The sequence below is a fragment of the Neoarius graeffei genome, chromosome 8 (assembly GCF_027579695.1).
Source record: "Neoarius graeffei isolate fNeoGra1 chromosome 8, fNeoGra1.pri, whole genome shotgun sequence".
NCBI lineage: Eukaryota > Metazoa > Chordata > Actinopteri > Siluriformes > Ariidae > Neoarius > Neoarius graeffei.
The window spans coordinates 73,250,686-73,275,528 of NC_083576.1; the positions used below are offsets into that span (position 1 = coordinate 73,250,686).

Sequence of the window (24,843 nt, forward strand, 5' to 3'; positions counted from 1 at the left end):
TTTTTGAAACTTATGACTTCACTACATTTGAAAGACAAATATCCTACTTTTCACTCCACTACATTTCTATCAAGCTCCTCGTTACTATGAAGCAGCTTTGAAAGTGGATGTTTTTTTCTTTTCTTTTCTAAAACGTGATTGTTTTTTTCGCAGGTGACACTGAGACAGCCTATCAGTAATCACTAGGGTCACGTCACGTCCAAAGACTGGATAAAATCAAGTTTAATGATTTCTCAGCAGCTTTATTTAACACAATCAGTTGATGGCAGAATGGAAGGAGGCGGTTCTTCTGGAGAACGCACACACCCATGGCCATACCTAGAACCCATGTTTCAGTTTTCTGAAAGGATTAAAGATGCATTTTGTTTTAAATGTTTGCTTCGTTTGCCTAAAACGAGCCACATCACGGCCTACAAAAACTCGCCGTCCAACCTGCGGAAGCATATTGAGGTATATAAACATTTTATTCCAAGAGAAAGCTTGCAACAAAGTTGTCTGTGCTTTTAGAGCTAGCGATAACGTTGCAGTAGCTATGCAGTCTGGTTAGTCAAATGACTTTCTATGGATTTTCCTACCAAGCTGCCATAGCCTTGTCCACGGCTAACGTTACCGCATAGTTGGTTAACTTGGACTAGGGATGGCGAAAACCAAAAAAAATCTTGACCGACCACCGAGCCTCATTAGCCGGTTAAAGTCGGTTAACCTATGAGTTTAAACAGGGATGCAAACGGCGCGCCTTTTGGCGGATAAAAAAGCTTTCTGATTTACTGTTTTCTTCTCATACTTCCTATGTTTCATGGACTGTAACGGCATTTGCTTATGTAGTAATTTTAATACAGAATTTACTCTGATGAAATTATTCAGACACTCCAACGCCCCCCCCTTAAAAAAAAAAATCGGATCTGCACGATTCAGCCGTGAAAAACTCTGCATCTGCGCCTTTAGTTTGTGCGGAGAGATATGATCTGCAATAACATGCATTGTTGGCTACAGACCGAAACATACTTTCAGAATGCACTGGCCAAGGCAGGACTAAACTCGATGTGCCTTCTAATAATAATTAAAAAAAAAAACAGAATAGTAATTTATAAGCTAAAAAGCCTGTGTCTACACTTTTTTTTTTTTTTTTTTTTCTCTTTCGCCGAGTGGCAGCTGTGTTCAACTGGGGCGGGACATGACTGAATGGGTGTTTCTGATTTGTTAGCTGTCGTCCTTACACCGCATGGCATGCCCCAAGCGTTTACAACACAGAATTCCAGGTTGTCCGCTCCACAATCGTTTTGAAGTTGCCGATTTATTTTTTTTTTTAACCGACAACCAAAAAAAAATTAACCGGTTGACGTTGATTCGGTCAACCACCGGTCAAACGGTCATTGGTTAACATCCCTAACTTGGACACTGTTATGGCCCTTTTCCACTACCCTTTTTCAGCTCACTTCAGCCCGACACGGCTCGCGTTTCGACTACCAAAAAACAGCACGACTCGGCTCGCTTCAGCCCTGCTTAGCCCCTAAAACTCGCACCGTTTTGGAGTGGGGCTGAAGCGAGCCGAGTGAGGCTGGGGGCGTGAGCAGACACTTCCCTGTGCACTGATTGGTGAGGAGGAGTGTCCTCACATGCCCACACGCCCCGCGAGCACGCTGGGATCTGTAAACACTGCAAACCCGGAAGGAGAATAATTACGAATTACGAGAATTTCTGAAGCCTTATGCGCCTCGCCTCATCTATACGCTCTTGCCAGTATCTGTTCGCATTGTCGGTGACAACAAGCCACAGCACCAAGACCAGCAACACTAACGACTTCATGTTTATTGTTTACTATTCGGGTCGTGAGACTACCGCTTAAAAGCTCACTGATGTCACTGTTTGCGCTGCTTAACGACATCACCTGACGTCCACCCACTTTCACTAACTCCACCCAATGTGTCCACCCACTTCCAGCCAGCACGGTTCAGTGCGGTTGTAGTTGAAATGCAACTCCAGCAGCCCCGCTCAGCTCGACTCAGCACGGCACGGCTCAGCCGCGTTTGTAGTGGAAAAGCGGCATTAGTTAGCATGTAAAAACGGAGTTACGCTAACATGAATAACGTTAACTTATCTGAAGTCCTTTCAGAAGTATGTTTTCACATAATCTTGCCAAATAAACAGACTGTAGAAATCTTTCTTTTCTAGTAGCGTTAGCTACCCAATATGATTTTGAGTTTGAAAAGAGTTTGCTAGCATGTCGGGTGGAGTTTCACTGACTAGCAAGTTTAACGTTAAACCACCATGATGGCACAGCATGCGTTCATTTTGTGAATTCACATTTCTGTCTTTGGTAACGGCATTAGGTTTTGTAAGCGTTGTGGCAATAATACAACGATGCGTTGACAGAAAATGTACTTTTAATACCTAAAGGAGATATGCAGAACCTTTATTTTTAAATACATTTCTGAGTGGATAGTATCTCCATCCTTGATTCTTGTATGCTGCATAAATGGGAATAAAAAATATATATTTTTGAGAGTTAAAATCGACCGCAAAGTTGGCATTCGAGCTGCCCCGCTGAGCCAGCCAACCCTGAGCGCGTGATGTCACAGCGGTAACCGGTTTTAAGGCCGAGGCCTTTGACCGCTATAGACCAAAGTCATATAAATAAAAATTTACGGACGTCTAGGTCATTCACTCGGACCGCTACCTATATAAATCACTTTAATCATAAAAATGACTATATTAGATGTATTGTTAACGCCTAAAACTATTCCTGTGCCATTCTTGAGGTCTCGAGGCATTTATAAACGAAAGTGAGGTCATGGCTCTGCATATACTGTATGCTTTAAGTATTTTTAAAAGCAAGTACTTCAGTACTTTAACTTAAGTAAAAATTTGACTGGACAACTTTCACTTGTATCGGAGTAACATTTGACTATTGGGATCTGTACTTTGACTTCAGTAATGAAGTTGGGTACTTTGTCCACCTCTGTTAAAAAAATAAATACATTTTTTATTCCTGGACTTATTTTGCTTTTCTGCTCAGCGTTTCAGCAGCTCATAGCTTTATGGAACTTTTCCAAATCTCCTTGCTCATTGCCTAAGTGCTGAGCTCTTTAACTCGGCACACAGTAGTCCATTCAGACCCACGATGGGTAATCAGGAAAGCATGATGTAGTCTGCTGAGCTTTCTGAAGTGATATTTAAACTGAACCCTGCACTCTTGGTTTTTTTTTGGGGGGGGTTTGGTTTTTGTCTCCCCCCCCCCCCCCCCCCCCCCCTTTCCCAAATTGAATTTTCTTCAAATCTGATAAGGACTGTTTTTTAACTCAGTCGTGGAATAGCTCACTACTTGTTTTTGGTGCCTACAAACCCTGTTCGAATGGTTGAGAGTAAAAGTTTGTGGAGCCAAGGCATGTTTTTGTTGCGTAGTTATTGAAGTTTAATTTAGAAATATTCGTGAGTTGTCTTAATGATTTTATGGAGACATCAAGACCGTGATCGTAAAGCAGTCCTGGCTGTCCTCAAGGTTAAGATCAATCACGCTGCAGTTGCAAAAGTAGGTATAACTTTATTTTGTTTTTGTTGAGTTACTTGCCTTGATGTGATAGTACTGTGACCTAAATAAGTATTGCCTTTTAATATAATGTAAGTCATATCGTAACCAACATGGGTGTAATTTATATTGGGGACTGTGTTCCTACTATTTTTCTAATGACCTAAAACTGTCCCCACCATTATTGTGATATTAATTGCAGTATACATTTAAATCAAATCTATTAGCTCTACAAATAGTCAACACGTTCATGTTCACACCGAATGAGAAATAGTTTCTGTTGGTGTTTATTCTCTTTGTTCCCACTTAAACAGCCAGCAGTGCGATTGCTAGAGTGCATTTTGGATGAAAACAGCACAGTGCTTAGTCGGAGGAGAAAGCTTGCTAGAGCACGTTCTAGGCTGTCTGTCGTCAGAGCATTGCTTTCCGTGATCATAACATGATGGCACTGATATCAAGTTAAATGCATAATGTTGATTGTTGGGCGGCACGGTGGTGTAGTGGTTAGCGCTGTCGCCTCACAGCAAGAAGGTCCTGGGTTCGAGCCCCGGGGCCGGCGAGGGCCTTTCTGTGTGGAGTTTGCATGTTCTCCCCGTGTCCGCGTGGGTTTCCTCCGGGTGCTCCGGTTTCCCCCACAGTCCAAAGACATGCAGGTTAGGTTAACTGGTGACTCTAAATTGACCGTAGGTGTGAATGTGAGTGTGAATGGTTGTCTGTGTCTATGTGTCAGCCCTGTGATGACCTGGCGACTTGTCCAGGGTGTACCCCGCCTTTCGCCCATAGTCAGCTGGGATAGGCTCCAGCTTGCCTGCGACCCTGTAGAAGGATAAAGCGGCTAGAGATAATGAATGAATGAATGAATGTTGATTGTTCAGTGAGCTGAAACACCATCAGCTGTCCTGGGCATACAGACCAGGAATTGGAATAGTATGTACAAACAAAAATAGTTAGGCATATTAACAATGGTAGCTATGTTTGGCTAACTTTTTTTTTTAAAGATATTTTTTGGGCTTTTTTTCACCTTTTATTGGATAGGACAGTGTAGAGACAGGAAATGAGCGGGAGAGAGAGACGGGGAGGGATCGGGAAATGACCTCGGGTCGGAATCAAACCTGGGTCCCCGGATTTATGGTATGGCGCCTTATCCACCTGAGCCACGACGCCCCAACCGTGTTTGGCTAACATTCACAGAAAATATAGCTAGATAGCAAACTAAATGTTGTTGTGACAGGATGTGCTGTAGGGTGAATTTGTGCTATTACTTTTGGTTTGGGTAACATTTTAAATAATATTGGCTGGCATTGAGTGGTATATCAGATGTATTCCATTCAGCTAGCATGATATTGAACAAGTCGAAGAAGAGCTCAGTATTATGCTAGCTGAATGGAATATATCTGATGGACCATGAAAAAGGCCATTATTATCCATACACACACTCTTCATATTGGTATTCTCGAAGGCCAGTGCTAGCTGACCCACAACTCGGTACTGTTAGTGTGGCAGTCCAGTTACCTTCCAGCCAGGGTAGCAGTAGCATTAATGAAGGCCAATGTTAGCTTACCTGTGACTCGGTACTGTTAGCATGGCAGTCCATTTACTTTCCAGCTGGTGTAGTAGTAGCGTTAGCGGAGGCCAATGCTAGCTTACCTGCGACTCTGTGCTGTTAGCGCAGCAGTCCAGTTACCTTCCAGCCAGTGTAGCGTTAGCCAGTGCTAGCTTACCTGTGACTCGGTGCTGTTAGCACAGCAGTCCAGTTACCTTCCAGCCGGTGTAGCATTAGTGAAGGCCAATGCTAGCTTACCTGTGACTCGGTGCTGTTAGCTCGGCATTCCAGTTACCTTCCAGCCGGTGTAGCAGTAGCATTAGTGAAGGCCAATGCTAGCTTACCTATGACTTGGTGCTGTTAGCTCGGCATTCCAGTTACCTTCCAGCTGGTGTAGCTCTAGCAAAGACCACTGCTCGCGCAGTCAAGCAGAATTTTTTATATTTTTTTCCCCCCTATGTAATTTACTTAGTTACTTTTAAAATAATCATCGACAGCTACACACAATGGAACGACCTGGCAGCCAAAATTCTCAGAAAAGCTTCCCTTTTTAACGAAGCAAACCTGGCAGCCATGTTTGTTTGCAAATTGTTGCTTGCTAACGCAGAAATTTTATGTCTCCAATGTGTGATGTGTTGTCTTGACAACGTGCAATATTGTAATAATATTGCATGCTCATTCTTTACTGGGTACAGTGGTGTAATACATGTAGGATAAGTGATATATGATAATATTGCATGCTATCAATAAACCCACTAGAAGGGAACAGAATACATATTTTTATTCCATGGACAAAGTGTCTTGTATGTATAATAACTGTGTTTTGTTGTTCTCGTGTTGGCATTATACCTGTTGGTCAAACAAGAGGAGCATGAGTAATTGCTATTCTGTCTGCTCCAGTTTCAAGTCACATCTGTATGGTTGTAAATTATCAGGTAATTAACACGAGACTCAAAAAGGTAAATTATCAAGCTTTGGGTGAGTTTTGTTGGTAATCACAGCCTGTGTGGGTGGTCTTGGTTTGGGGCAACCCAATATTATATTCTTTCATAGCGCCCAAAATTTCTAGCAGCGTCCTGAGTATCTTGGGTAGAATTTCAGGAAAAGCAATGAAAGTTCCTACATTTTCTGCAGTAGGACCCCTCCAGACTCCCTGCCAAATTTGTCCCCATCACTTTCCAAATCAAACCCACACCCTTGTGTATTTAACGATCAAGAAACACGTTAAATCAAGTGAAGTTTTATGTAAAAGTCAATCTGGTGATTTTCAGAGAACATATATTTCAAAAGCTGTTTTGAAGTTTTAATAGTATGATAAACTCGTCTACAAATATCACAGTTTCATGGTATCGCAGTATTAAACACAGTAGCTGGTGGTGAAAGTTAAAGGAAAATTTCCTTACGCAAGGTATGACTCATTTATGCAGTGTAACGTGTTTACAGCAGTAGTGGATTACACAGACAAAGGGTTTTCAGTGCAGCCTCTTCCCCTGCGTGGGGAAACTGAAATGTGTTTTAATCAGTCAGCGGTGAGGTAATTGTCTGTTAACACAATGTCATACCATAACAACTCTGCCCAAGAGGGTCTGAGCACATTATCTGCTGATCATGACAAGTTCTCGTGATCATCGAGTGACTTCACTCATCATGTCTCCTTGGCTGCAGTGGGCGACTTTGATAAGATCTGGCGTGAGCACTGCGAGGACGAGCAGACGCTGAACGAATATGCCTTTGCCATGAAGAGTCTCGCCGACAACCACTGGGCCAAGAAATGCGACGGAGAGGGACGCATCGAGTGGTGCCGCAGGTACGATGTGCACAAATGATCTTGATCAGGTTCAAATGAGGGACAAGCATCCACAAGCAGATCTGAGTCTCTTGTAAGAGACAGTATTTAATCCGCAAAGGGTTTTGATGCACTGAAAAGTGAGTGTCAATGTTGAGCAGTAGTGATAAAGGCCACTGCTGTAGAGATGATGAAACACCATGTGGCTGTGGTGGTTTTTCTTCTCGTAGTGTTTGTCAGGAGTACTTTATGGATGGTGGAATGAAGAAGGTGTTGGAGAAGGATGCGACGGCTGCGAAACATGCTGCAGATGCAAGTGGGACACCTTTAAGTCCAGACTCCTCTCAGCCCAGGTCTGTAACCTTTCTCAGTAACCAGGTCTTAGTCATTTCTATACAAGGAATTGGATCTGAGGGAGGGACTTGGTGTTTGAAAACATGCAGAGCTTTGTCTAAATCTTAGCAGAAATCTCTAAAAAGTTAAAAAAAAAATCTAATATTAGTCATAGAGTTTGAACTGAGATTCAGGGCTGTGAAAAATCCGCGGAATTTCGCGAATTTGGCCGCCAAAAATATCTCTCATCTCATTATCTCTAGCCGCTTTATCCTGTTCTACAGGGTCGCAGGCAAGCTGGAGCCTATCCCAGCTGACTACGGGTGAAAGGCGGGGTACACCCTGGACAAGTCGCCAGGTCATCACAGGGCTGACACATAGACACAGACAACCATTCACACTCACATTCACACCTACGGTCAATTTAGAGTCACCAGTTAACCTAACCTGCATGTCTTTGGTCTGTGGGGGAAACCGGAGCACCCGGAGGAAACCCACGCGGACACGGGGAGAACATGCAAACTCCACACAGAAAGGCCCTCGCCGGCCACGGGGCTCGAACCCAGACCTTCTTGCTGTGAGGCGACAGCGCTAACCACTACACCACCGTGCTGCCCCCGCCAAAAATATAATTTTAGTAAATCATCTAATTTTGCAATAACAAATTTGGGGAGGGGGTAGGGGTTGTTGTCTACCGACCGCTAGTAGTCTCGTACAGCGAGTGTCACCGAGCCGGCGAGTCTGGGAAAGAGCCTACCGCAAATTGTTCTTTCTGTAACGACATCGTAATTTTTTTGGTATCTTTTTTTTTTCTTTTGCGACAATGACAGACCAGTTTACGGCATTTGTGCCATGCTTACAAACCACGGCGCGAATCTTGTGTTCTTTTCGTTTTACCATTGTGCTCTTTAAACACGCTTTCGATATCAGCGGTTTTGAAAAGGAGAATTTCGCGGTATGTCCGCGTCACGGAGGGACATCGTTTAGAGGGAGGACGGTGAGACCGACGATGTCAAAAACATTGACAAGGAAAACGGCATCAAAAATCCATGGAATTGGCGATGGCTGGAGTTTAAAGCCGGTAGTGAATATCTCCATGAGCACATACGGAAAATAAAAGAACCAGGGAAAGCTTACCGCATCTTGTGCCATCAGGATGTGAAGTACGGTTCTGGTGGAAGAACACGTTTGGTTGACCATGTTAAAGGAAAAAAACATGCGGAATTGGTGAAATTGAAGCTGTTGAACTATAGATTACCAGGTAGACCATCTTGTTCACATTCATTATTGATGTAGTTTTAACTTATGTTATTGTTCATAATGTTCATTGTTATCATGAATATGTAATGAAAGAGAGACCAAAAGAGCAAGGAAAAGCCATATAGAAAGTCAGAAAGAAAAGAGTAGGCTTTCTAAGCTGAAGAAACTGCTAACAAAGAAAAGGAAATGAATATAAATATTGACTTGTAAATAGTTGTATATAGTTTTTGATTAGAATCCGTCTAACATGAACAAGAAAGACATTTTGGTATTGAATCAGTTCAAAAACAAGAACATTAGTGACTATTATTTAACTACCCTTTGCTGCATAAGATGGGTCTAAATAGACCCGGCAGAGTTTAAATTTAGTCAATAGTCAGTCTAGAATTTCCCCCCTGGAAAAGACATTATGGTACCCGATGAATTGATACAAATCGACACACGAATATGAGTGAATTTACAATATGAGGTATGTTATTGATATATTTTCATTCTTCAAGTGAACGCTTATCAGTTAAAAGGTAAATCAGTTCAAATTGTATTATTTCAACATAATAATAACAGTTCAAATTAAATGGCATGGTCGAGAAAATATTTGCTTTCAGGAGATGCTTCAAATCTATCAATATACACAAAATCTGTTCAGCTTCTGGGGCCCTGCGGCCCCCAGGCCCACGGCTCCTGGGGAGCTGCGCCCCCCAGACCCCCTGCTAAAATTGTTTCCTTGGATTTTGTCATTTCTATTTCACAGTCCTGGATATTAAAATGTCTGTCTGTGTAAAATGTGTACAGCTGTTCCAGTGTGAATTATATGAATGTAAAAGATGCCAAACGTTCTAACGAGGTTGGAATAAAACTATTTTCTGTCAGATATTTTCTTCCTGTTAGGAAAGTGAGTTAACCTGCTGTGGATCTGCACAATTCAGGTAAAATGTGCAAAATATGGAATTGTGGGTGGTAAGGGAGCAACTGGACTTGCTTGAAGGTTCTTGAAGACATTTCACCTCTCATCCGAAAGGCTTCTTCAGTTCTGTCTGACTAATAGGGAGTATCAGGTATTTATCCTCTCATGGATGAAAAGCAATCCTAAAGCCTAGGTCACAACCGGCCGGACGTGCTCCTACGGCCAGTCTATGTGCAAGAAACACACGGAGGGCGCGAGTGTGACGTGCTGATTTTCGAGCCGTAGACTGGCCACAGACCGGCCGCAGAGGTTCTTTGTCATGTCAAACTCTACGGGCGCTTACGTTTTTTTCAGGTTGCAAGACAAACTTACGGCCAACGTGCGTCTTTCTCCACAAACAAAAAAAACGCAGCGATTTGGGAAACGCCAAAAATCGCACGGTCAAAAAATCGTACGTCCGGTTGTGACCTAGGCTTAAGGTGACGTTGAGTCATCCTGTTGGTGTGCGTCACTGGGGGCTGGGTGTGAACGGCCTCGAGAGTCGTTAGGGTGATCAATGGATTGCTGGTTCTCTCTGTCCTCCTGTGAGTCAGTGACTACGTTTACATGCACGTCCAAATCGAGCTGCTGTTGGTAATCGAGCAAAGGGTCCCAGCAGGGGTGCCAGAGAAATCCAATCCTACATGCACAAGTGAAATCGGGCTATTGTGCAAGGTGCATTGTGCACCCGAGCCACACGTGGCGCTACACGCCCCATCGTGTTGGTACACTTCCGGTTGTCGTCATGAAGAAGAGCTATAGTGTTGCCAGATACTGCTGACGTTTTCCAGCCCAAAACATGTTCAAATCCGCTAAAATGCACTTAAAACCCCCAATCTGGCAACACTAGCAGTTCCGTGTTCAAGCTGTTAGGCTTGCTCTAACAGACTATGGCTACAAACTGTCCGGCGCAGACCACTGTTTTGTAAGAAAACTTCACATCACACACACACATCTCATTATCTCTAGCCGCTTTATCCTTTTACAGGGTCGCAGGCGAGCTGGAGCCTATCCCAGCTGACTACGGGCGAAAGGCGGGGTACACCCTGGACAAGTCGCCAGGTCATCACAGGGCTGACACATAGACACAGACAACCATTCACACTCACATTCACACCTACGGTCAATTTAGAGTCACCAGTTAACCTAACCTGCATGTCTTTGGACTGTGGGGGGAAACCGGAGCACCTGGAGGAAACCCACGCGGACACGGGGAGAACATGCAAACTCCGCACAGAAAGGCCCTCGCCGGCCCCGGGGCTCGAACCCAGGACCTTCTTGCTGTGAGGCGACAGCGCTAACCACTACACCACCGTGCCGCCGTAAGAAAACTTATTTTGCACAATAATATTTTTCTAAAGTCCATTTTTTGCTTACAAAAAAATATTTTTTTTTTGCTTACAATTTAACTTATGTCTTAAACACACAAAAAGTTCAGTTGTTTTGTTTTTATTGACATTCTTCAGATGTTGGACATATATACACACACACACAAATACAACGACTTGTTTATGTACACAATTCACAGCTATGCAACAGCTGTACAGATGTATTTGGTGATACAGTAAGTGAGCTAAATTTTAACAGTGCAAACAATGCCACAAAAAGAAAAGATTCATGCCGTTGTCATGATTCGTTGTCATGCCGACCGAGGCTGTTGTGTTTCCCGCTTGTGGTCTCGTCACTCGTCACTTCCGGAAGTAGCTCGACAACTAGCTCGATAGGGTTTACATGCGCAAAATAGCTCGGCAGAAATCGCATAAACTAGGTCGTGTAGCTCGATTCCGAGAAATCAAGTTCGGTTCAATTTCAGCCGAATTAAGGTGTATACATGGCATTTTGAACTTCGATTTCAGTCAAGCAACGGCAGAAATTCGATTCTCTCTATGTGCATGTAAACGTAGTGACTGAAAACAGTTGGGTTTTGGTGTGCATTCAGTTGTCTGGGAAGTGTGCCAAGGACTGCATTGTAGGTGGCTGATAAATGATGTCGTAGACCCCCACCTCTGTTCAGTGATAGCCGTTCCAGGTTGACAAAAATGGCTTCTTTAACTCCTCGCTCATACCAACGATCCTCTCTGGCTAAAATGCGTACGTTGCAATCCTGAAATGAGTGTCCTTTGTTGTTAAGATGAAGGTAGACAGCAGAATCCTGGCCTGAGGAACTGGCTCTCCTGTGTTGAGCCATGCGGTTGTTTTGTTTCCCCAATATATGAGCCCGTGCATTCCTCACTGCACTGAACTGCATACACTACGTTGTCCTGTTTGTGTCTGGCTATTCTGTCCTTAGGGTGGACCAGTTTCTGCTTCAGGGTGTTACTGGGTCTGAAATGTACTGGAATGTTGTGTTTGGAGAAGATCCTTCTGAGTTTCTCAGATAGACCAGAAATGTAGGGAATGACTAATGTTCTTGCGTTTGTTCCTGTTATCCTCCTTGTCCGTTATGTTCCTTTTTCTGCTCTTGAAGAAAGACCAGTTGGGATACCCGCAGTTCTGAAGTGCCTTCTTGATGTGATTCTGCTCCTTCTCTTTTCCCTCTACCATTGTAGGAATGTTCTGAGCCCTGTGTTGCAAGGTCCTAATGACCCCCAATTTGTGTTCCAGTGGGTGGTGTGAGTCGAAGAGTAGGTACTGGTCTGTGTGTGGGGGTTTCCGGTAGACCTCGATGCTCAGGCTTCTGTCTTGTCTAATGTGTACATCACAATCCAAGAAGGCTAGATTATTCCCACTGACCTCCTCCTGAGTGAAATTGATGTTGATATCCACTGCATTGATGGGCTTAGAGAAGGCTTCCACTTCATGGGCTTTGATTTTAACTGAGGTGTCATCCACATATCTGAACCAGTGGCTGGGAGCAACTCCTGAAAAAGTGGTCAAAGCTTTGTTCCACTTCCTCCATGTAAAGATTGGCCACAATAGGGGACACCGGTGAGCCCGTGGCGCATCCATGCTTCTGTCTGCAGAAACTTTCATTAAACTGGAAATAAGTGGTAGTTGGGCAGAGGTCAAGCAGGGTGCAAATCTGGTCTGTAGTGAGGTTCGTTCTATCCAGTAAGGTGCTGTCTTGGAGTTGTTTTCTAACAGATTCGACTGCTTCTATGTTGGGAATGCAGGTGAAAAGAGAAGTGACATCGTATATAACTGCAAAACCATGGTTTCCTACGATGTCACTTCTCTTTTCACCTGCATTCCCACCACAGAAGCAGTCGAATCTGTTAGAAAACTAGCCAGACACAAACAGGACAACGTAGTGTATGCAGTTCAGTGCAGTGAGGAATTCACAGACTCGTATATTGGGGAAACAAAACAACCGCATGGCTCAACACAGGAGACCCAGTTCCTCAGGCCAGGACTCTGCTGTCTACCTTCATCTTAACAACAAAGGACACTCATTTCAGGATTGCAATGTACGCATTTTAGCCAGAGAGGATCGTTGGTATGAGCGAGGAGTTAAAGAAGCCATTTTTGTCAACCTGGAACGGCCATCACTGAACAGAGGTGGGGGTCTAAAGGCCAATTTATGCTGACAACCCAGTCCTCGCAGATGGCGTCGCAGACAGCGTCTGCGTAGCCCCCCCACCTTCGCAGACGCTCTGCGCGCACCTCCCAAAAATTGTGACCACCGCAGAAGCCTCGCAGACAGCGTCACAGACAAGAGGGCTCCGATTGGTCCACTCTACATCCGCTGTACACGCACTTCCGCTTCCCTACTTTCCCGGTTTGGTTTGTTTTCACGACCGCCATTTTTAAAAACACGAGCGAAGATGGAGCAGCACGAAGAGCGGTTGATCGAGGAAGTGAGGAAGTACGTACATCTATACGACTCCAGTTCTAGTCATTATAAGTAACCGGAGGATAAACACTCCACTAACCACACCCACCAACTACTCCTAGCGACTTCGCGCCCCCTTGCGTTGTGGCGGTGAATAACATCGCGCACGCCTATTACTCCCCGCTCAACGATAAATTACAACTGTCTGCGAAAAGCTATCTGTGAAAGCCTTGTCGCAAGAGCATGCAGAGGCCTTAAGACATCATTTATCAGCAACCTACAATGCAGTCCCTGGCACACTTCCCAGACAACTGAATGCACATCAAAACCCAGCTGTTTTCAGTGACTCACAGGAGGACAGAGAGAACCAGCAATCCATTGATCACCCTAACGACTCTCGAGGCCGTTCACACCCAGCCCCCAGTGACCCACACCAACAGGATGACTCAACGACACGCTTAGGATTGCTTTTCATCCATGAGAGGATAAATACCTGATACTCCCTATTAGACAGAACTGAAGAAGCCTTTCGGATGAGAGGTGAAACGTCTTCAAGAATCTTCAAGCAAGTCCAGTTGCTCTCTTTTACCACCCACAGTTTACTATGACCTGGATGACTGAGAATCTTCAGACAAAATATGGAATTATTTTAACCTGCAAAGCCCAAAGGGGGGGGCAGATGCTATGTGCACCCAGGGTATCAGTAACCAACAAAGCTATTGGTACTCGGCGTAAATAGCCAATGTGGCACCACCCAGAGACAAAACAAGCACCCAAGTGTCTGTAGCAACAATACTATTTACACCCTAGCCACTTGTCAACAGCTGAGTAACTGTCATGACTGTTTTCACACAGGTATAAATAGACTCCTGAAAAAGTGTGAAGTGACATCATTGTTTAAAACGTTCTTTTAATTCCAGTAAACATTGCACTTTTTTGTGTGTGTAATGTTCATGGAATTTTGCTCATGTTTTTAACTATTGTTTTGAAAGAAAATATTTCTCTGTTAACTTCAGTACAGTGGAGAAGTAATTTTGCCTTTCTGTGTTTGGCATTTAAAAAAAAAAAAAAAAGAGTAAACTGGTGGTAACAAAAGGTGTAAACTTTGCTGTAGTGACAGTATCCTATGGTGCCCTGTTAGTACTGAGCTAAAGTTGGCAACTGCAAAGAAAGCAAGACAGAGTGCTTCCTATGTTGCACAGTAATTCTGCACAGCTGGCTACATCAAGACTACGTTCAGACTGCACCCTGAAACGACCCATATCCGATTTTTTTGCCCATATGCGACCTGTATCCGATTTGTTATTGACAATCTGAACGACACAGATCTGATTTTTTTCACATGCGACCCAGGCCGCTTGGATATGTGGTCCTAATTCCGATGCATATCCGTTATTTTCACATGCGACTGCAGTCTGACCGGACAGGTCGCATTCATGCGACCTACACGTCATCAACAAGAGACAAACGTCACTATTCTGCGTTGGCTAATCCCGCCTCTTTGGTGGAAAACAACAACATTTGTACAGTTTTCAGAATTTAAATAGCTAGACTTTTATAGAATTGATCAAGCTAATGGTGGATTTGGTAGGGACCTGGATGTTAAACCATCCTGTATTACAAGATTGTTCTGGAAATTTCCAGTAATTTGACACCTTCCTTCTCATTAGTCTGCTGCCCACATTAATCAGATTATTGTGTGAGTTCCGCCGCTGCCACAAAAACCACATCGCCAGGTCTCGCCTCATCTCCATGCTTTACTTGCAAACTTGAAGGGTGCGCTTTTTTTTGTTTGTTTGTTTACGTATTACGTAGATGTGCTTATTACGTGTCAATTTGCGCATGCGGGACACTTTTGGGTCGTTTTCCGTTCATATTGGAGATCGCATACAAGTCTCATATAATTGGTAATGTGAACGGCCTAACAAAAAAATCGGATTTCACAACAAATCGGATATGGGTCGTTTCAGGTTGCGGTCTGAACATAGTGCAAGTTACCTTTTACATTACATTACATTGCAGGTATTGAGCAGACGTTCTTATCCAGAGCAACAGACAACACACCCAATGCATCCTGGGGAGCAGATGGGGGTTAGATGCCTTGCTCAGGGGCGTTTCGGCTATTCCTGCTGGTCCTAGGAATCGAACCGGTGACCTTTTGGTCCCAAAGCTGCTTCTCTAACCACAGGGGTGATAGCGTTCCGGCGCCGCGCCGGATTTCCAACGTACCGCGGCGCTGGAAAAAAAAAAATCTAGTTCGCCCATTATCCTGTGTCATTCTGAGATGCGCAGATAGACAGTAAAGGGAATGAATTCCCTTTACTGTCTATCTGCGCATCTCAGAATGACACAGGATAATGGGCGAACTAGATTTTTTTTTTTTTTTTTTTTTCCGGCGCCGCGGTACGCCAGAAATCTGGTGCGGCGCCGGAACGCTATCACCCCTGTAACCATAGTTCATATTTGTCAAGCAAGTAATTGGTTAGTTAGTTGATGTTACCACACCTATGAATAAGCAGGCTCTTGAGCAGGGCTCGACATTAACTTTTAAACCCACTTGCCCTGGGGGGCAAGTGGGGGTTAATTTCCATTTGCTCCCCCAGTATTATCAGTTGTCCCCCATTTTGTGAGTACAGGTAGTCGTCGACTTACGACCGATCGACTTTACAACCGTCTGGTTATGACTGGCAAGTGTTTCCCAGCTGAGCGTACGACGGTTTCCGCCCCAGCTCCCGGCAGCGCCTCTTGCCGCGTACAACGCCCCAGCTGCAGACACATTTGCAGTCTCTCTCGCGCACTCCGTCATACAGTTTCCGCTCCAGCTCCAGGCACATACGCAGTCTCTCTCACACTCCCTCGCGCACTCCGTCATACAGTTTCCGCCCCAGCTCCTAGTTTATGAAACGAGCAAATGCTCCCGCCAGCCCGAGCGCTGCAACAGCTGATGATGACGGAGACCACCCACAGCCAAGTAAGGTATTAGGCAGAGACCCGTCCACCCGTAAATTTGACGGGCAATTGCCGATTTCAACGGGCAAGTATACACACAGACGGATACTGAAACGGACGATAATGCCGAAAATTTTCGCACATGAATACTCCCACATGTCATCCGATAAATCCAGTTATGTTCCGCCCACACACGGACTGGCCATCGGGAGTAGCGGGAGTTTTCCCGGTGGGCTGGTGGTTCAGCGTGGGCCGGCGGAGAAAAAAAAAAAAAAAACAGTTGCGCGCTGGCCTTTAATATGATAAGCAATGTTAACAGTTTCTTTAACAAACTGTTAACATTGCTTATTACAGTTGCGCGCTGGCCTTTAATATGATAAGCAATGTTAACAGTTTGTTAAAGAAACTGTTAACATTGCTTATCATATTAAAGGCCAGCGCGCAACTGTTTTTTTTTTTTTTTTTTTCTCCGCTGGCCCACACTGAACCACCGGCCCACTGGGAAAACTCCCGCTACTCCCGATGGCCAGTCCGTGTGTGGTTCCGCCATCATTTACAAATCGTAAGAAACACAGTTTAATACGAAAAATACTGAAAACTTTTAATGAAAAATCAGAATATTTCATCGTTTCCGCCATTTTGGCCCGCACTGAATCTTGTAACATGCGGACTGAATAAATCGCGAATTCTGATTGGTCGAAAATTGCCAAACACCCTGCGTTGTAGTTTCCTCTTTCTTGGCGGGAGAACCGCATTTTTTTTTGCTGACTCACTCTTCTGGATCAAGATGAATCCCAACAAACGCCCCAAATTGAATGTGACAAAAACTGATTCGTTTTTCCACAAAAAGACAGAAAAGGTATGTGTGATACATTGATTAACAAGGGGGGTTCATTGGGGTATGGTAAAATAGAATACTGTTGGGTTTTTTTTTATTAAATACTGTAACTAGATCAAAAGATTATATACAATTCATTGTTGTTTATTTTCTTTTCACTTTTGTTACCAAATCAAACACCATACATACATCTGATACATTCAGGAGTGAAACTGAAAAAAATACAAAGTAAAAATATGCAATATTTCTGATAAAAAATTACACGCCATTTCACCCTGAAAATGTCCTAGAATGCAGGAAATGAAGTCTAAATTTCAAAAATTTTCTGGGGGGGCATGCCCCCAGACCCCCCTAGAGGGACTTCGCGCCTGCGGCGCTCGTCTTCGCACCTGCGGCGCTTATCAGGATTATATAAAATATTATTTTTGACTGGTAAATTTCTTTTTCTGCCTAATACCCTACAGCCAAGCACCAGTGATGCCAGCGGTCACTAAATTTTGTATTTCGCTGTGTTTTACATTTGTATTTTGGAATGTTTCAAACTAAAATGTTGTCTATTTTTCACACCTGTATTTCGTATTTTTTGTTTTGCACATATTAAACGAATTGTACTGTACGCAGTGTAGTATGCAGTGTTTGACTTAAACCAAATAATGAGCCAAGGTAATGAAATAAGAAAATGTTGATAAAATAAGACTTTGATGATTACAATATCATTACACATCACAATATACTTACGTTCATTTAACATAGGCCGACTTACGACCAGATCGGTTTACGACCGGTCAGTCGTAACCAAACGCAGTCGTAAGTCGACGATTACCTGTACTACTACTATTTATTTATTTATTTATTTTTTAGGAAAACCATAGAATAGTTGTGAATTGTAACATAAAATGAAGATCTCACATTGAGTTGAAGTTTGGTTATTGGTTACTTTTTACTTGTAACGGACAATAACAGTTTTATCCAAAATAGTTTTTCCTGCCTTAGTCGATTTATTTTCGTTTCACATGCATGCAGCTGTTTTAAAGTTCAGTGTGTTTATGTGTAGAACTCTCTCAGACTGTAGGTTCATTACTCAATGTATAAATCATAAAATAGAAATCTATAACAGTTTCTGTGAAGAAAAGAATAGAGTGCCAAGACTTGTGAACAGTACTGTGTTTGAGAATTATTATTTTTTGATTAGATCATCCACCTCTAGGTTAAAAAAAAAAAAAACACGCTGCATCATGACACAGGATAATGTTCAAGTTTAAAATTTAGTGTGTAGGGTCTGGGCATTTAATACAGACCTGGCAACCTGTAACTGAATCAGTGCAGCCAGTCTGTCATGATGCAATGCGGTGTGTGTGGGGTTTTTTTTTTTTTTGGGGTGTGTGTGTGTGTGTGTACATACTGTATGTGTGGGTGTGTATATGTATATGTGTGTGTGTATGTGTATATATAAATACATTTATTTTATAAATAGAACCTATAGGTGGATGATTGGGGGGGAGAAAGATACATAAATATTTTGTACAGAACTGTCTTCCTCTGATAACAGAAACAAAGCTCCTGCTCTCAATCTGATCTGTTCTTTCAGGATTTATCGCATGTCACTCCTTGTTGAATTTTATTTTTTTATTTTTTTTAATGCCTGAGTTGTTTGAAACCAATTTGGGTTTTCTGTGTCGAATAAGGAAGCGGCTTCACCTTTAATAAAATCAAACACTTTCATGAAGGAGCTGACTCAAATGCGAGCAGAAAAAAAAGAGATTCTTAAACTCTTCCATCCTCACTTCCGACTTTGTTTTTGTAAAATACATTTTAAATACAATCGTGAATTTCTCTGGAGTTTTCAGGCTGAGCTCCTCTCCTCATCATCTTTAACCACTCATTTCCTCGTTTTTGAAGCATTTGCTTCTATTTAACGTTTTTCTTGATAGCGGGGAGGCGGTAATGCCTTTTATCTATTTCTCGGTTTGAACAAGCAAAAACAGCACAAAAATTAACCATATTGAAGACAGATGAAGCCTTGCTTGCATGAAAGACGGTGTCTGTCTGACCCCAGCTGTAATTATCACGTGATGTGTGACGTCAATGACGGGGGTCTATAACCAGTACGTGTACCGTACTACAACAGCGGGGGAATATAAAATAACTTGCAAAGCAGTAAATGAAGCCAAGACATAATGGCAGATACGTAGTGAGGGACGCTTTTAGGAACTGAAATGAAAGCTCAAAAAGCCTAATTTTTGTGGTGCTAGTTCGTAATATATGCTCATTCCAACTTGCCCGGTCGGGCATGTCTGGGACATGTTTCACTTGCCCCGGGCAATCAGGCAGTCCTTAATGTCGAGCCTTGTTGAGAAAGATGGGTTTCATGTAGTCTTGATTAATTTTTATTCCCCGCTGGCCAAAAGGCCCAAAGGGGGATTGTCTGTCTGTCTGTCTGTCTGTCTGTCCTGGAAAGGGTACTTGCATTCTAAAATGAACTCACAATTTTTGGAGCAATTTCACTAAACTTGACAGGGCTCTGTTATATGTCGGTAATATGCGGATTGCAGTTTCATTTAATTCAGTCGCATTTTACCAGAGTTACAGCCCTTGATTACCAAACTTGTACTTTGACGATTTCATGAGGGTGTGCTCGTCTTCTGAAATGAACTCCTCTCACTATTTTTGCAGGAATTTCATGAAACTTAACAAAAGGCTTTGTTATATGTTGATAATACGCATATTGCAATTTAGTTCAATTCAGTCAAATATTTTTCAGAGTTAGGGTCCTTGATTACCAAACTTGTACTTTTGACAGTTTCATGAAAGTGTGCTCATCTTCTGAAATCAGCTCCTTTCACGATTTTTGCAGGAATTTTCCAAAACTTTGCAAAAGGTTTTGCTATATGTCTGTAACATGCATATTGCAATTTTGTTCAATTCGGTCACATTTCACCAGAGTTATGGCCCTTGATTACCAAACTTGTACTTCGACAGTTTCATGAGCGTGCATTAAGCACTTGTAGCATACAGGGCTATGAAAAATCCGCGGAATTCCGCGAATTTGGCCGCCAAAAATATAATTTTAGTAAATCATCTAATTTTGCAATTAAAAAATTGGGGGTAGGGGTTGTTGTCTGCCGACCGCTAGTAGTCTCGTACAGCGAGCGTCACCGAGCCGGCGAGTCTGGGAAAGAGCCTACTGCAAATTGTTCTTTCTGTAACGACATCGTAATTTTTTTGGTATCTTTTTTTCTTTTGCGACAATGACAGACCAGTTTACGGCATTTGTGCCATGCTTACAAACCACGGCGCGAATCTTGTGTTCTTTTCGTTTTACCATTGTGCTCTTTAAACACGCTTTCGATATCAGCGGTTTTGAAAAGGAGAATTTCGCGGTATGTCCGCGTCACGGAGGGACATCGTTCAGAGGGAGGACGGTGAGACCGACGATGTCAAAAACATTGACAAGGAAAACGGCATCAAAAATCCATGGAATTGGCGATGGCTGGAGTTTAAAGCCGGTAGTGAATATCTCCATGAGCACATACGGAAGATAAAAGAACCAGGGAAAGCTTACCGCATCTTGTGCCATCAGGATGTGAAGTACGGTTCTGGTGGAAGAACACGTTTGGTTGACCATGTTAAAGGAAAAAAACATGCGGAATTGGTGAAATTGAAGCTGTTGAACTATAGATTACCAGGTAGACCATCTTGTTCACATTTATTATTTATGTAGTTTTAACTTGTTATTGTTCATAATGTTCATTGTTATCATGAATATGTAATGAAAGAGAGACCAAAAGAGCAAGGAAAAGCCATATAGAAAGTCAGAAAGAAAAGAGTAGGCTTTCTAAGCTGAAGAAACTGCTAACAAAGAAAAGGAAATGAATATAAATATTGACTTGTAAATAGTTGTATATAGTTTTTGATTAGAATCCGTCTAACATGAACAAGAAAGACATTTTGGTATTGAATCAGTTCAAAAACAAGAACATTAGTGACTATTATTTAATAGTCAGTCTAGAATTTCCCCCCTGGAAAAGACATTATGGTACCCGATGAATTGATACAAATCGACACACGAATATGAGTGAATTTACAATATGAGGTATGTTATTGATATATTTTCATTCTTCAAGTGAACGCTTATCAGTTAAAAGGTAAATCAGTTCAAATTGTATTATTTCAACATAATAATAACAGTTCAAATTAAATGGCATGGTTGAGAAAATATTTGCTTTCAGGAGATGCTTCAAATCTATCAATATACACAAAATCTGTTCGGCTTCTGGGGCCCTGCGGCCCCCAGGCCCACGGCTCCTGGGGAGCTGCGCCCCCCAGACCCCCTGCTAAAATTGTTTCCTCGGATTTTGTCATTTCTATTTCACAGTCCTGAGCATAGCTCTCGTTGCCAGCAGGGGATATTGCGCTCTCCGAGCACTCTTGTTTAATTTTCAGCTGGGTTACAAATATTTTATGTACAAGTCAGTCAGTCTAAGTGTTAACATCTATGCTGTTCCACCACTATAGCATTATGACAAAATCAGGGATAATCACACTACTTTTTTGTTTTTGACCTTTTTAGTTTAAGCTTCCGAAACGACAAGCTGCGTCTACTTGACGTGGGTAGTTGCTTCAATCCCTTCTTGAAGTTTGACGAGTTCCTCACAGTAGGAATAGACATAGTGCCTGCGGTTGAGGTATGCATACTCAGTATTTTTACATTGAACCTAAATGTGAGAACAATGCCATTTCCTTCCCTTTTAATGTATGTGTAGTCATAACAACATTGCACAGTCATCCATTGTGTTTCTGCTTTCTTTTGATTCCAGAGCGTGTACAAATGTGACTTCCTGAATCTGCAGCTTCAGCAGCCTTTGCAGCTGGCGAGCGATGCGCTCAATGCGTTCTTGCGCCAGCTGCGCGACCCTATCGAGACACTTCCTGGGCAGCTCTTTCACGTGGTCGTGTTCTCCTTATTGCTCTCCTACTTCCCCTCACCGTACCAGCGCTGGCTGTGCTGCAAGAAGGCCCACGAGCTCCTGGCGCTGCACGGTCTTCTCCTGATCATTACCCCCGACTCGTCACATCAGGGTCGCCACGCACTCATGATGCGCAGTTGGCGCGTAGCCATCGAGTCCCTGGGTTTCAGGCGCTACAAATACGTCAAATTCTCCCACATGCACATGCTCGCCTTCCGCAAGGTCTCCATCACTACCAGCAGCGACCTAGTGAGTCACAACTACCCCGAGATGCTGTACATCCCGCAGGATTTCGGCCTGCTCGATGAAGATGACGTGTTCAGGGACTCGTGCCAGCCAGCGCGCTCCGACTCTGAGGACGAGCATCTGGCGCAGTGTTTCACCGAGCTCCCCGAAACGTCCTATGACTCGGACTCAGGCGAGAGTCAAAGCGGCTCGGTGCCATTTCACGAACTGGAGGACCCTGTTCTACTGTACAGCTGAAGCCCAGGCTGTTTTGTCCAGCCTTGCTAGATCGCAGCCATGTCGGCAAATTAACACCAGGCTTTCTTACCCTTAGTGCTTTTTACAAGAAAGCTCCCAGCTCTTTTACTCTCGCTTCTTTTTATGTGAAATGACGCAGTTTGCACAGTTTATGAAATGAACATGTGCCATGGATAGTTGGGCAGGTCCATCTCTCCCATGTTGCTATGCGACCCCATGACAGTCAGGCTTCTGATGTAGATGAGTGACCATACATGCAGGTGCTAACGTGACGTGGGAGAGACACGGCGGATGTTGAATTAAGATAAAGGATGTTTACACTTAGGTGGTGTTGAGCTTTTTAATAGGTAAAGAAAACGCACCGTTTTACACGTTTAAACATATCCACACAGTGGCGAGTACCGGTTGTAGTTTGGCAGTTAAAACGGGTTGATCTGGCGAATAAAGCAGCTGAGCAAGCTCAGGATTTGTGTGCTGTTATTCAGTGCATATGTGATTTTGAGACTTTTTCAAATAGACCTTTTCAAGCAACAAATAACTTTTTTTTTTTTGTATCGTAGACTTGCACACTGTCGTTGGCGAAGTTAAGAATACAGTAGTTTAACTAGTGATTGTGCAGAATTTATTTTTTGATCAGTTAGCCGCTGTAGAGTGCACTCCTCCTCGTAGAATTTTACACAAGCATTTTTTGAAGTGATATTTGTAGCATTTTACGTGTTTAGTAACTCTGTATTGCGCTTGCTTATGTGACCCTGAGACCATGTGTTTTTCTAAAGGTTTGTTGGACATGGTCCTGTTTATAAAGTAGTTGTAGTCATAACTAAAGAAGACTAGAGGAGAGGTAGGTTTGCGGGGTGTTTCGTGTGGTGGTTGTTACTAACTTTTTTTTTTTTAATTTTGCGAGCGAAAGTGCAAAGAGCATATTTTAGCTGTGAACATAGTTATAGAAGGTAACGGTAAAAACGTATAACCAGTAGATGTAAGCGGTTGATTCAATGCACATGTAGTTAAGAAAAGTTTGTCATAGCTTTACTGAATATTGAATGTTTTTTTTTCTTTCAATTTTTAAGGCAAACTCCAAAATTTTCAAACGTCTTAAGCTGTTTGCGCTGTTATTGATTGATTATAAATGATTTTGCATGCATGCATACATACACTGAGGATTTCTTGCTAAAAACAAATGAAATACATTTGAATAATATTTCAAAGCTTTGAAAGTGTTTTTGGTGGATTTAACCTCAGTGAGGTTTTTCCTCATATCACGTTTATTTGTACGAAGTGCTTTAAGTTCTCTTTGTATTTCACTGTGAATAGGCAGTTTCTTTCGCTGCAGCAGTTGCACTTCTTTAAGAACACACTCTTTGGAGACATTTAATAAGAGCGCCTTATTTTTCGCAAGAACGACGACGCATTGTTTCACATGCGAAAGTTGTGCATTATTCCAAAACGCATTTTTATCCCGGCAGGTTCTTTACATTTAGAACAGTACACAAGGGTACACAAATATACGAAATATTCATCTATCCAGAGTGAGTGAGTCTTAAAGCTTTGAGCGGTTGTGTATACAATTGCAGTCTGAACACATTTTTGAAACACAAGTCACTTTTGAGGGTGCTCGAGAAGCGCACACTGGAAGACCGGTTCTGTCTTTTTAATACAGAATCTGTTAGAAAAATTGGTGCCTTTTTATCCTGAACTGCATTTTTACGACTAAAAAAAACTGGAATAAAGGACAAAATAATGTGGTTTGCTGCATGATGGACAAATCCTGGAATTGGACAGAAGCCAAATTCTGAAGCGTTTAAAGAAATGACTGGCTCTTAAACAGATCTGGTGATTATCACCACGTAATACTGTCACTTTAATTGCATTAGCAATAGTATTACAGGCTTTAAGCATGCTCTTGGTTCATTAGACTATTGGATGTTTTACTACAAAGATGTGTTTGTGCTCTTGTGTGAGGTGGTACGTTTGTCCTTTTTCTTGGTCCTGTGTGCATGAATAGTTTCTCTTTAGTGTTGGAGTTCAGGATTGTCAGTGTGGTTTTTATTGTTTGTGGGTTTTTTGGGGTTTTTGTTTATTTGTATTTTAGCAACCTGCTCCTTTATAAACGAGTTGTGTTGCTTACACATGCAAAATGTTAATAAAAAAAAGACATCTGATTTTGTTCGTCTTCTGTATTTATTCATTCAGTGAGGTTTCCAAAGGTTTGGAGGAGGTATGCAGATAGTTGTTTTTAAAAAAAAATAAATTAGATATGATTTGTAAAATGATGTAAATAGCCACTAGTTAAATAAATAAAATAGCATAATGTTTTGTATGTGCAGCGGTCTCAAAAGTAGCCGGTCACCGGCGGCAAATCGCCGGCTATGGCTTGTTATGCCGCCGGCTATTGTCAGTCGAGTCACAAAATTTAATATTAAATATTTCTGACAGCAAAAAA

General features: G+C 42.7%; 1 protein-coding gene across 1 annotated transcript in view; it reads left to right on the top strand.

Annotated features, from left to right (window-relative positions):
• bmt2 (base methyltransferase of 25S rRNA 2 homolog) overlaps positions 1–24,562 on the top strand; it is a 39,015-nt gene extending 14,453 nt beyond the window's left edge. Inside the window, exons 2-5 of the mRNA XM_060928208.1 lie at positions 6,735–6,876; positions 7,086–7,208; positions 21,521–21,635; positions 21,768–24,562. Coding sequence (XP_060784191.1) covers positions 6,735–6,876; positions 7,086–7,208; positions 21,521–21,635; positions 21,768–22,400 — 1,013 coding nt within the window. The 3' untranslated portion in view covers positions 22,401–24,562. The remainder of the gene's footprint in view (positions 1–6,734; positions 6,877–7,085; positions 7,209–21,520; positions 21,636–21,767) is intronic.
• The last annotated feature ends 281 nt before the right edge of the window (positions 24,563–24,843 follow it).